General features: G+C 38.2%; 1 protein-coding gene across 3 annotated transcripts in view; it reads left to right on the top strand.

Annotated features, from left to right (window-relative positions):
• Window positions 1–12931, top strand: part of LOC120460902 (A disintegrin and metalloproteinase with thrombospondin motifs 2) — a 144013-nt gene extending 131082 nt beyond the window's left edge. For 2 of the 3 annotated variants that reach the window (XM_039648915.2, XM_039648914.2), the window contains 10 exons: window positions 115–248; window positions 324–444; window positions 1240–1320; window positions 1425–1588; window positions 1676–1841; window positions 2705–2837; window positions 3911–4118; window positions 4213–4342; window positions 5490–5579; window positions 10028–12931. In XM_039648915.2, the coding sequence (XP_039504849.2) occupies window positions 115–248; window positions 324–444; window positions 1240–1320; window positions 1425–1588; window positions 1676–1841; window positions 2705–2837; window positions 3911–4118; window positions 4213–4342; window positions 5490–5579; window positions 10028–11568 (2768 nt within the window). In that variant the 3' untranslated portion in view covers window positions 11569–12931. The remainder of the gene's footprint in view (window positions 1–114; window positions 249–323; window positions 445–1239; window positions 1321–1424; window positions 1589–1675; window positions 1842–2704; window positions 2838–3910; window positions 4119–4212; window positions 4343–5489; window positions 5580–10027) is intronic. The other variant, XM_089134984.1, reaches the window with a different exon arrangement.
• The last annotated feature ends 1166 nt before the right edge of the window (window positions 12932–14097 follow it).

Raw genomic sequence — 14097 nt, 5'->3', positions numbered from 1 at the left:
GCTGTTTTTCTTTTAAGAATTCAAGCTCTTGTCAATCCTTGTTAATATGCACTTGATGTTTTTGTCGTATCTCAATCCATCTCTCAAGGATCTCTCTTGTCTTGTTTCCCTTAGCCAAGCAACGCTGCAAATTGCACTGTCAATCCAAAGAGACGCGAGCTGGAGTCAACATGCAGACGCAGGTGGAAGATGGAACCCCCTGCTCTTACAAAGATCCCTACAGTGTGTGTGTGTACGGAGACTGTGAGGTGAATAACTGCGTGTACCTCTTTTAAATGTGTGTGCTCGGTTCCCTTTTGCTTATGGTGTCTCTCTCCCTTCAGAAAGTGGGCTGTGATAATGTGGTCGGATCAGCTCTGCAGGAAGATAAGTGCGGCGTCTGCGGGGGAGATGGAACCAAGTGCAAGACTCACAAATTTAACTTCACCTTTGTAGAGAAGAAAGGTACGTTTCGTCGGCAAACGTGTAAGCTTGGTCCCAAAACCTTGCGGAGCCCACAGTTGAAGGCATCATAGGCTTATAGTCCAGATACAATGGTTCTTCCAAACTAGACATAATTATGCAGATACTTAGATACTTAAGTATAAGATAAGATACTTTTTGGCCAAATTCTACGCAAAGGCCATCCAAACGCAGGGTACTTGAACCCTGGGTGTTTGTGAGCCTTTACTAACATGACTGAACACAGATTAATTCTCTGAGTTTATACGATAAAATGGGCTTGGATATCTTAGATTAGATGAGGTAGCATTTTTACATAGTTTTTTTTTCACATTTTACATTCAAGAGATATATTTACAAAATACAATACTATATCTCAGGGTTTCCCAAACGCAGTTTCTCTAACCCCTGGGGGTTTGTTGTGAAATGCTGGGGGTTTATGAGAATTGACAAATTAAAAGCTCAAAGGATTGAATGTTTGAAAGTAAAGAATTTAATGGTGTCTTATCATGCTTTTTTACATTTTAAACTTTCTTTAGTGTTTATTATTCATGTTTGAGAATAAAAATGTCTGGAAAGTTATAAAGCATATAATAACTATACTCTATATAAGTAACTCTATATATACTTAATCTATAGAAGTTAACACTGTTTCTGAACTCCCTGAAATGCCTCAATTTTAGTCTTGAGTTTTCTTCTGGGAAATGAACTTTTCACTTCACTTCACTTTCTATCCCTTTTTTATGTTGCATATTAGTGGTAGTAAATTGATTTGAAAATGTTTTACATTTGGTTTAGGTGTCATTAAGGTGCTTGAAGTTCCCAGAGGTGCGAGACATCTCTTTATCCAGGAACCTAATGGGACTGCTCACATTTTAGGTAAAGCCAGATCTCTCCCTGTAGTTTCTCATGCAGTAAGCACTCCAGTGGTCACTATTTTTACTTAATTGCTGCTCTCTCTCTTGATTTTTTTTGCCGAATAGCTGTCAGGAATAAAGCGTCAGGTGATTTCTTTCTCAACGCACATGGAGACTACCCAGAGACGCGCTCGGTTATTGAAAAAGGTCTGGAATGGGAGTATGAGAATAAAAACAACAAGGACACCATTCAAACTAATGGCCCCCTAAAAAACGATGTGGTGATCATGGTAATCTCTCGTGGGAATTCACACACACATGAATGGACACACACTCTTTTAACTTGTTTTAACTGATTGTCTTTATTTGTGCTCTAGATCCGAATGCATGGATCGACCAAAGTGAAGGTGTCGATCAAATACATCACTGACAATGAAAGACCGAGTGACAGTGCCAATGAGAATAACATGGTCCCTGATTATGCAGTGCCATATTCCTGGGTGGTGAAGAGATGGGCACCTTGTTCCAAGACCTGTGGAGAAGGTAGTTCACTTTTATGTAGATACAGGCAAATGAGTTTCCCCTACATCTCTAATATGTTTCTACTTTAATTGAGCCTTTGCTAAGTCCCTCGTTAAAACATAACTGACCAATCCTAGCTTAGCCACTGTTTCTGTCCACCATATTATCAAGCTTGCAACCGTAACTAAAAGGGGGCAGAGCTGAAAGAGCTGAAGAGTGCTGCTGTGATCTTCACAAATTAACATTTTTATGATTTGTAAAGCCAAAATACAATCACAAAAAAGTAAATAGCTTAACAAAGGCTATAAAGTACACCACGTTCACACAACTTCAACCATCAAAAAGTAACTCCTTCATTCTTGCTTAAATGCTGAACTGCTAATTCTGGCTTTTCAGAGTTTTGGCCTACAAAAATATCTTTCTGTTAGAATAATTTAGTCAATATTTGAAGAGTTCAGATGCAAAAGCCTCTAAATGCCATTTGAAATTTTCTTCTAGAATGATGATTTTTATCAAGCTTGTATATTTAAGTTCAGTGATTTCACTTAAATGGCAATGATAATTACCTATTAATTGTTATTTAAGTGAAATTACTGAACATTATTAAAGAAGAACATTTCAAATGGCATTTAGAGGCTTTTGCATCTGAACTCTTCATTTGGTCCCGTAGAATGTTAGCTTAAATAATTTGTTTATGAGTACGATTCACTTCCTTTTTTAATTTGTACATAATTTTGTAATTGTTTTTCCCCAAAAATGTAATCTGACCCACAATTAAAATAATATTTAGTCCAATAGATTGTTAGCATAGATTATTTTACTTATATTATTTTGAATTTCTCTTTTCATGTTCATGAATGTTTCATTGACTTTCTTATGGACAGGAAATAAGACGGCGCGTTATGGATGCCGCAAAAACACAGAAATGAGGATGGTCCATCGCAAATTCTGTGAGAAAATCAAGTTGCCTCCATCCCTGGTTAAAAAATGTAACCTCAGAGAGTGTGCTCAGCCTATGTGAGTTTGTGCACCAAAATAGCTTTTATTTCCAAATCAGAAATGTGTTTTGTCAGAAATGTGTTATTTTGTTTTAAGAGTTCAAAAGGGAATCCAGCAACACTTGTGGTAAGGGAAACTTTCATAGTAACTAAAAAATATGGCTTAAGAGCCTTCCTCGGTGTATAGAATAGACACATTTAGTCACGTCTCCCATTTTAAACATTTGTTACACTATATGAGTTACAAGGATATTCTAGTTATTATGTTTTATTCACATTTTCATTTTTGGGAGAGGCACAAGTTGCTTAATCAACATGTTTTTTAAGTAAAAAAGTTTTTCTTAATCTTGTTATTGCTAACTGCTGTTATAATTACAATTGGCACTTTTCACACTAAGAAATAGTAAATCAACATTTGCATTGTGTCAGTGCTACCTACTAGACAAACGTAGCACATGACCTGTTTACATAAAACATTGCTGACTGTAATATCAAGTTTTTTCTGAGTGAACTTTTTGAACCATAAAGGTAAGAATGAAACGTCGCATTTTTCATTGCTGTTTGACTTTTTTCCTATCATAAACAGTACGTGGCCCAAAGTTACTGTGGCTGCCCAAAGCACGTAAATAGACCATGCGGTCAGTTGCTAAGCATCTCCAGTAGTTGTAACATTCTAACATCGCATCGTTTCGCATCTTTTTCCCAGTGTTAAAAAAGAGCGTTTGAATGTCTATAACCCTGTGTTAAGCTCAGTGTGAAAAGCCTATTTGCCTTTTAATTATCACTGTGCGGGATGCAACACAGAAATCAACATTTGTCCAAAATGTAGCATTTGGTTGTGATACGTTGTTTCCCATGATTGAATGTACAGTAGAATCCAGAAAGGCTTCTAAAGAAATAACCAATACAAATTGTAATGCAAAAAGTAAAACCACAAAGGAGTAACACATTACTTGTTTAACCAGCATTCCCTTGCACTACCCATGTTGTGGTGTAATTTTCTGCAACTATAGTCTTTGTCCAGTAGATGTCATTGTTGCATCACACACACATGGATAATCCGCGACCTTGTGCTTGATTTGACGTATTTAGCTGGGTGGCTGGAGAGTGGGGTGAATGCAGTAAGTCTTGTGGGAAGACTGGCACTCAAACACGCTCTGTACGCTGCCTCCAAACGCTGGGCGAGGAAAAGTACGAATCCATCCGCAGTCGTTACTGCAGCGACGAGCGCCCGGAATCCCGCAGAGACTGCAATCGCAACCTGTGCCCTGCTGAGTGGAGGCTTGGTCCCTGGTCACAGGTAAGGGCATGAAAATGCTTTTTTGTAAATCAGTATATATCTGGATTTATAGCTGGATTAGTTTGAGATTCTGTTTGTGTGTGTGCTGTTGTAGTGCTCAGTGACATGTGGGAATGGCACGCAGGAGAGGCAGGTGCTTTGCCACACTCGTGACAACACCATTGGGCTCTGTCTGGACTCCAAGCCAGCTGCATTAAGACCCTGCAGAATGGATCCCTGCCCAAGTGCGTATTCAATTTTGTGATCACACTTTCTGAAATAACATCCCAAACAGATCAGTACATTCATAATTTACAAGCAATTGGAAATTTTGCGGTGAATTTTGGGAATTGACTGGATTGTTTAAAGTGGGCGTAACACCAGATTGGATCTAGATGGTTGGTGGGAGGGGTTAAAAGTAATCCTTACAACTTGAAAATCCATGCCTCATATTCAAGATGTGGGTGTATATAACTGCTTTCATTTTACAATCAAGTTCTTCTTATCATTATATACTGCTGTTTGGAATCAGTAAGATTTGTTTTATGTTTTTGACTTTATGAAGGTTCCCAAGACTGTATTAATAAAAAGATACAGTAAAAACAGTAATATTGTATAATATTATTACCATTTAAAATATTTTCTTTTTGAATATATTTTCAAATGTAATTTATTCCTGTGATGCAAAGCTGACTTTTCAGCATCATTACTCCAGTCTTCAGTGTCACATGATCCTTCATTCGAATATGCTGATTTGCTGCTCAAGAAACATTTCTTATTAATTATCATTGTTGTGCTGCTTAATATTTTGGTGGAAACCATGATACAACTGTTTTAGGATTTTTTGGTGAATATAAAGTTCAAATGAACAGAATTAATTTGAAAGAAACCTTTTGTAACCTTATCATCACTTAAATCTTACTGACCCCAACAATGAACAATAGTGTATTTCTAAATTGAACCTAGATTATTAAATCCTGTAAAAATGTTTTTTTTTTTAGTTAATTATACCTAACGCATTAACTAACGTTAAAAAATGTAAAACTTATTGTAATGTGTTATCACATGTTTTAAGCTAAAAAAAAGCTTGTAAAATAATACACTTTCAAAATGATAGCGTGACGAAACATCTTCGTTTGTCAGTACAGTTTTTATCCTTATGTCATCTTCCGAGTGCTAGCCTATTAATATTGCCTATTAATGATATGCTTGCTTATTGATGTCATTAATAAAAGTTGTATTTTCTGTACTGGTTTTGTGCAGAAATAACAGACTAATTTGTGACATTAACAAATGCTCTAATATAGCTGATTGCTTTCTCTCTCTCTCTCTCTCTCTGTCCCGGGCTTTCTCCTCCCCGATCCCGCTCCCTCCTCTTCCCACATGCAACAGCGAGCCCTTCCGACTTCAACAAGCACGGCAACTTCCTGATACAGTGGTTGTCGCGCCACGACCCCAAATACCCCTTGCAGAGGATGTCAAGTAAATCGTCTCTCACCAGCCACGTTGTCGCTCTGCGCTGTCTCACCTCTCTGAGCTGGACCTTCCCTCTGTCACTCTGCCTGGCTTTACAAGGCAAACTCCCCTGACTGCCTCCCTCTTCCGAGGCTTGCACGCTTCTCTTTTTCCTGGGTGGTGGTCCTCTTTTACGGGGCGTTTCCGATAGGGGGAGGTTTCTCTGTTTCTCTCTCTCTCTGTCTCTCGCTCTATCTCTCTCTCCTTTGTGGAGCTCTGTGTTGTGAACGCTGGCCAGTGAGAAATTGTTGACAAAACATGTAAAAAAAAAAAAAAAAATCGGGGGTTGTTTGATAAAGAAGGGGCTTTGTGGTTGGACGGGCAGCTCGCGGTTTCCGCGGGGGCGTCGCGTTTGTTTGAATCACTGCCCTCCGCAAGCTGTTTCTATTATGGCTCACGCTCTCGAGGCGGACGCTGTTTTACAGAGGCCCCACCTGAGCTGCAGGTGTGAAGGGGAAAAAAATAAACATGAAAAGTGGCTATAAGATTTAAAAAAAAAAAAAAAAAGGAAAACAAAAGAAAAAAAATCACAAAAAAATAAAGCTTTATTGTGAATGTGAACTTGTCACAATGAGGAAATCTTTGCTAAGTGCTCATTCCACATCCTAGTTCATTCTCGAAAACCGATGGGACAAAAACAAACACTCAAACAAGTTAAGCTGTTAACATGGGACGTACTGTTGAACCGCCATCACGCGTGTTGGTGGCTGATGGGGAACATGAGGTGGAACTTGCTAAACAGGGTCGCTTTACTACACACGTTTGAATGCCATAACCACCTCATCCTCCATCCTCTCTTTGACTGTTAACAAATTCAATAAATGCAGCTTATTTGTGCTTGCAGACTTTAAACGAACATATAAATATATTTGTATTTCTATATAAATCTATATGGGTACCAATAATATGAAATATTAATAATTTGTTTTACCATGAATAAGCTGTAGCTTATTAGCCTAACATTTTGACTGCTATTGATCGCTTTAATTCTTGACTGTTACGTGTATTTTTTTATTGATTTTACATAAATACAGAACTATTGCTATTTAATAACGGAAGTTAAGTGTTTCGGGGGAAATGGGAAGACCTATATTATGCAGGACTCGCTCAGCCAGTTGCCTCTTCGTTGTTGTTTTTTTTTTTTTGTTGCTGTTGTTGTTTTTTCAGAGAGAAGTGGTTTCGTTGAGACGGATTTAAACTAGAGGGATTAAATATCTCCGAGTGGCGTGTGTTTTCGACACGAGCGTGTGTGTGCGTGCGTGTGCGTGTACGTGTACGTCTGCCAGCATGTGTTTTAACCGGTGGCCATACGAAAGACAAACGACACATAAATATACCTCATGCACTTTCATCCACATCTGAGCTCATTCTTTTCGGGGGCGGGAAAAGGGGAGACATAGAGCGTAAGAACAATGCCTTACACTACAATTGAATGTATCGGCATTTATCTGTGAAAGTGATGGCTTAGCGCACAGAAACGAGAGGCAGCTTAAAACAAAACCTGAAATAGAACCAACCGATCAACCAATCGTCACACGAATCCGAAAAACCGTGGCTAACCCATAATGGAAACCTTCACTCAGCATCTCTTTATCACTTCAGACGTGTCATTGTATTATTGTGAAACACATTTCTGTTGTGACTATGTAGCGAGCTATCCGATTTTTCATGCTCAAAGCCGTGAAGAAAACACTAGGAAAAGCCAGACCTTGCAGTGAGATACTGTAAATAAACATAGGTGTTTACTGTATTTATAATAACATTTATGACTGTTATCTCCTTACTTATAAGAAAAAAAAATGCTAATATTATATATACTATGAGTAACTGTCATGTTACTTCACTGGCCTAACTGCGTCTTGGCTGGCTGTTGTGGGGGATATGTCTGGGGAACATTCAGATGGACTTACGTGCACTGCGTCTATATGCACTTTGATTTATCAGGGAAACTTTATTAATGTTTTGTAAATGTTTAATATATGACACTTGTATGTGCCATGCCAGTTTTTACATCATCACGGAAATCCTGTATTTTATTTAACGAATGACCTATTTATTTATTTACCTGTTCATCTGAATTACCAATGGATTAAATGTTCTCAAAGTAATCAAGTGTTTAACCAAAGTTACTGTGACATTGTACCTTTCAATACAGTTTATTTATTTTTCTGAAGAAGATAACTCTATCTGTATGTTTAAAGGGGGGTGGGTGTGCATTTCATTGTTTCAGTTTCTGTCATGATCAACTGCAAAAGTAAGAATAATAAAAATAAAAAAACTTGTGTTATAGAAACAAATCTTCTCTTCTGGCTTTTCCCTGTCTGTGTTGGTGCTCTGCTTTCTGTCTGTTTCTCTGCAAGTGGCATTTTTCCATTTACTTTAAAGGGACACTACAGAACTTTTTGTGGTTGGGTGTACATTTTTGGGGTTAATTTGCTTTTTAGTTGTGCTGCAAATATAAACTGTAATAAGGCAATATTTCTTATTTTTTGTGATGTATTTTGCACAATACACAATTTTACCCTGAAAACTTTTTCTTGGGCACCTTCGATGTCATTAAGTTGAATTCTGTATATATCTGCATCATATTCACTACTACCCCACTCAGTAGATATCAATCGAAAATCTCAGATAACCACCAATTTTTGGAGCATAATGCAAAATATTTGATCCTATGGATAAATAAACAAATCTAATCCGTTTTCAGAAGGGTAAACAACCACATTTATAGTCCATAAATAATCACATTCACAAGGGAAGAAAAACATCATCCTAACATGTGTAGTCTTCTGGTTTGCGTCTACATCCCTATCTTCACAGATTTGCTACTCCTTTTTCTGCGTTTGCTTTACCATTTCTGCTTATTTCTTGCTCAAACACATTTGTCAAAAGCACGGAACAAGCTTAGAAGAGATTTTATCTGCTTAGCTTCACTCCTGGGTTCGAAAAAAAAGACCAAGCCCAAAATGGCTAAACACTAAGATTTTAATTGTCTTAAGCACAAATTATTTCTTAAGCCCTATTTGCACGGGATAAGTATTACCTGGTGACCTCTAGTCATTTGTAAAGTAAAAATTCCCCTGGAAAAATGACCTACCATATTTTGCCAAACACCAAGGTCCTGTGATAATATTAGTCCCGTGCGAATCTGCATCTCTGTGATTTGGCGGTGTCTTATAGCATTTGTTCAATGTTTTTTCTGTCCTGTGTGCTTTTTTTTATCCATCTTTCGCAAATAATGGAGTGTTTTGATAGTATTTTGGGTGCTGGATCATATCACTATACACTATACAATTTGCAGAAAGATAAAGCTCAAAACCATCAGAAGAGCAAAAAACTAAAAGAATGATTAGATGGAGATGAATGTCATGTATTGCAGCATACAGTAATTTCTAAATCACACGAGGTCCCCAGATAATACTAATCCAGTGCGAATAGGGCTTAGACAGCAAGAGGTCCGTCAGGCTCACTTTTTGGCCTGGTCTGAGTCCAGATTTAACCCTATAGTGAATATTTGGTCTCACATTAAACTCAAACAAACTAGCATTTTTCAACTTCTCACAGCTGTTTGAAACCCTCAAGTGGAACAATGGCTCCCTTAGAAAGCTGTCTGCGAGTTAGGCAAGGCTATTCCGTGCTGTTATCTATAGTATTTGTGCAATTCTTGCTCATTTCATGACCAGTGATTTGTGATGAAAATGGTAATATAATGGAAATATTTAGCTAATTGCTTAACGGTCAGTTCATAACTTCTTTTCTGCCTTTGCCTTAACATGCTTTTCTCTGAAGATTTTTGCTTTTTTCTTGCTCAAACACACTCGTCAAAAGCACGGAAAATGCTTAGAAGGCATGTTTTATCTAGCTTAGCTTCACATATTGTCATTAAAGGGTTAGTTCACCCAAAAATAAAACTAGCCTCCTCATGTTGTTCCAACCCCGTGAGACTTTCGTTCATCTTCGGAACACAAAATAAGATATTTTTGATTCAATCTTAGAGCTGTCTCATAGGCTTTTCTGTAATTGAAACTTGCTGGCCCATAAAGTTAATAAAGACGATGTTTAAAATAGTCAACAGTGGCTCAACCATAAGTTTATCAAGTGACAAGAATTACTTTTTGTGCACAAAAAAAAAGAAAACACAAAAATCTATAAATAACTATTTATTTTCTTCTGTGTGGGCCTCTGATGCAAGTTCAAGTAGTGTAACAGCACAGTGCTTCTGGGTTATATGTCAGATATAGGCTCACTATTGGCCAGCATCACACACATGACCAGCGTCAGCTGTTCATAGTTCATTTTTGTGTGAACTAACCCTTTAAGATCTTCTATACGTAACCTACTTGTATTTTAGTTTGTTTCTACAGTATGATTTCAGTGTACATGCATATGTCTCATGTCCCTCTCCTGTTTTGCAGGACTGCGTTGTCACGGTGACCGTTCTGCGTTCTGTCGCATGGAGGCGCTGCAGCAATATTGTTCCCTTCCAGGCTTCCAGCGCATGTGTTGCAAGTCCTGCAAGGTTGACAATTCCAAAAACATCACTGGGATCAAAAGTAAGCCACCATCCAGATCAGAAATAACCACTAAAGGACGATCCACCATAAGTCCCACACGCACAGAGTCCACCACAACAGGCTCTCTGCCATCTACAGATGGGAAAAGTGCCACTTCTGTGAGCACTCCTTGGTTATATACGGCCTTAGCAACGTCATCTGATACTCACGGATACACAACAATTTCCACTTATACTACAACTCCAACTCCTATCCAACACGCTACTCCAGATTTCCTTCCAGAACAGAGCACATCTTTTGTCACTACTACACCATCTAGGAACACATCTGCACCTGGAAAAGACATGGTAAACAGCACAGAATTACCTGCTAGTACTGTTATCCCCATCATTTTCAGTGATGTGAAGGATGCCACCCTCATTCCCAGCACCACCGCCAAGTTTGAAGAGTTTAATGGGAGCAGTGGTGCACCAAAAGTGGACAATGGTGGGGTATTGCAGTCAACAGAATATGATGTGAATGAAACTGAATTGACTTTGGGCACCAAATTACCTGCTAGTACTGTTATCCCCATAATTTTCAGTGATACGAATGACGCCACCTTCATTGCCAGCACCACCGTCCAGTTTGAAGAGTTTAATGGGAGCAGTGGTGCACCAAAAGTGGACAACGGTGGGGTATTGCAGTCAACAGAATATGATGTGAATGAAAATGAATTGACTTTGGGCACCAAACTACCTGTTAGTACTGTTATCCCCATACGTTTCAGTGATACGAATGACGTCACTTTCATTCCCAGCACCACCGTCAAGTTTGAAGAGTTTAATGGGAGCAGTGGTGCACCAAATGTGGACAACGGTGGGGTATTGCAGTCAACAGAATATGGTGTGAATGAAAATGAATTGACCTCGGGCACCAAATTACCTGTTAGTACTGTTTCCCCCATCATTTTCAGTGATGTGAGTGAAGCCACCCTCATTTCCAGCACCACTGTCCAGTTTGATGGGAGTAGTGGTGCTCCAAATGTGGACAATGATGCAGTACTGCAGTCGACAACAGAGTGTGGTGTGAATGAAAATGAGTTAACAACCTCAGGCAAGATGGTCCCAGTGACATCTATAGCAGAGGAGCCAACAACCACCGAAGAACCTGCCCCAATGGCAACAAACTCTATATCTACAACATCACAGTCAAGTACAACAGCATCCAGCACAGAGAAGATGAGCAGACGGCTGAATAACATGGAAGAGACGAGCGATTGCAACGCTATTGATATGCCGTATCCAGTAATCCCACTGGACAGCGAGTTTCCTCCAAATAACATCATCCCCAGGAGAGGGCGCGTGTTTCTGCGTGAGAAAACACGGAATAAGCGCATCCAGGAACTGCTTGAGGAGAAGCGAAACTTCTTGAGACGGATGAAAAGAGCTCAGGGGATTTAAACCCCGTCCAGTTTCTCTTATAGAGATACAGCTGCGAAAATGCTACTTCTGAATCCAGAATTTATCTTGGTGCTTGGATCAAGAACTGGAAAATGGCCAAAATATTTAATTAACTGATGCTTTTCTCTCTTTTATTGACATGGCAAACTCATTTTTGTTGAACAAAACCACTAGCATGTGTTTGCACAGTGTCTTTGAACCTCAACAATGTCCCTTTAGTCGGTTTAACCAAATGATATTTTCATTCAAAGTGATTTTAAATCATTTTAAAGAATTAGTTCTGCCAAACATTTCAATTCTGTCATCATTTATTCAACCTTATGTCATTCAAAACCTGTATGACTTTCTTCCTGATGTAGAACATTTTCCAAAATGACAATAAAGCATCATACAAGTAGTTTTCCGAAGCCATTGAAGCCATTTGGTAGACTTGTGCTAAAAAGAAAAGAAGAAAAAAGTCATTTTCAACCAACAATATCATTATACATCATAAAAATAAACCTTGAAATATTCACATTTCAGGATACAAATGCAAATACGATATAGAAATACGATACGGTTCAAGATTTTTATGGTACTTTTATGGTTCTGTTTTGAAGCTTGACTGCTTCTGGTCCCCATCCACTTTCATTGAATGAAAAATAAAGGGAAGTCAAGACGAAGGTGAGTGAATGATGAGAGAGATTTCATGCATGTTTGGGTGAACTAAAAGCCATTGACACAGAGTTAAATTAATTATCATTTGCACAAATGCCTTTGCCCAAATATGCTGAAATACAGACAATAGACACATACTGTATTATCTGTAAATTACAGTAGCATATAAAAGTGCACTATTTTAAGTTGGCACCAGTCTGAAATGTAGTGTACATGTTGGCTATGGTAACATTACACGGGGTCCAAAATGTGGAACCCATGGCAGTTCAGTATTTTGTGATTATACTAAAGAAATGAGGGTCAACAAGTGAATCAGTAGCTACTTAATGCACAGTAAATGCTCTTTCACTATGGAAAATGAATAGCACTAATTTACCCTAGAGAACTGAGTTATGGGCGTCAAGACATTTCCATTACTCATATTTTTTGGCTTACATGTATCTGTGATGAGAAAAATTACACAGTTGTTTTCACTGGCTAATGATTTGACAAGAACAATTCAGGGATGCTCTATAGTGAATACTTACAGATTTTTATTGTATGCTTGTGAATTATATTTCCTTTCAGCAGTAAGCAAGCTTATGCAGAAACTTTATCAAATCAGATCAAGAAGATAAATATTTTTTGTGAGATATTGATGATTATGTGCAAAGATTCCATCATTATGTAAAAACTTAAATAAATGTTCTATATTGCAAGAGTTTCACATTCCTCTTATACATTTTCCTGTGCTTTTACAGATCCTTTTAGATGTTTATAGTTCAATTTAAAGTGTATATCTTTTTCAACTATTTAATTTCAAGTTAACTACAAATTCTTCAAAAGTACTTAAAAAAAAGCTCACGCATTCTTCTCATTACATCTTTGCATGAAGGTGTTCTTGAGAAAGAACTGGGATAATTAGAAGAGAAGAAATAAGAGATGTACCTCTGCAAGGGCGCCTCTTCATTAGCTTTTTTCCTCACCACAGGTGAAAGTCTGGATGGACCAATCACCATCCATTCCATACAGAGTCAGACTCATGAATTAAGGACAGTGAGAAACGGGACCCATATGAAAGAATCACAAATGAAAAGAGATGGAGTTCAAACATTTGCTAAAGTCTCTTCTTGAGACACTATAGTTTCATAAGATATTTTTTTCATAAGAGAACAATTCAAAACTTGTCCATGGTACCAACATCCGCAAAGTTCATCTATTTTAATAAGAATATTTCATTTAATTCTGAGTTGTTTTCCACATGAATTGTAGCTAGATCTATGCTGACAATTGTTTCATTTGTATCTCTTCTAAATTGTATAAGGATTTATAGGGGAAACAGAAGTCAAGGTTGATAACTAAAACTCCTAAACTATGAAAGTTCATCCTCTGAACAGTTTCCTCTCTCCTCTCTCTCTCTGCAGAAGATCTTGAGTTCTATGGTAGGTTGTTGAGTTTAAAGCTGATGTAATTTCTTCGTTACTATCAGAGCAGAAATGAATTGGTTAAAGGAACACGCCACCGTTTTTGAAATATAGGTTATTCAACGTCTCCCCTTCATTGTCTTAGTTTGGCAGTGCCGCTGCGAATGGAATCCTTTGTTGTGAGTAAAATTTTTTTTTTTTTGGCCTGCGTATTCACACTGAGAACAAATAGCAATGCAGACTAGGTGATTCCCAGCCTAGACAGATATCGACTTGGGACTATATTGGGGTGAAGCACAGGCAAAGCACTGCTACTTAGGCAAATATCGAAAATATTTGGTGCCGGTCACGCCGGTATGTTGATGGAAGTTGGGGGATTTCAGGTGTTGCGTGATATCCAGGTCAGTCCCTATACTGGTAGAGCTCTTGAGCGTGATTATGCCACCCGTGACCTGTCAGAACAAACAAT

Source organism: Pimephales promelas, chromosome 9, assembly GCF_988280905.1.
Source record: "Pimephales promelas chromosome 9, fPimPro1.hap1.1, whole genome shotgun sequence".
NCBI classification, from domain to species: Eukaryota; Metazoa; Chordata; class Actinopteri; order Cypriniformes; family Leuciscidae; genus Pimephales; species Pimephales promelas.
The sequence above is the reverse complement of the archived record's forward strand: the minus strand, read 5'-3'. Positions and strand labels throughout refer to the sequence as shown.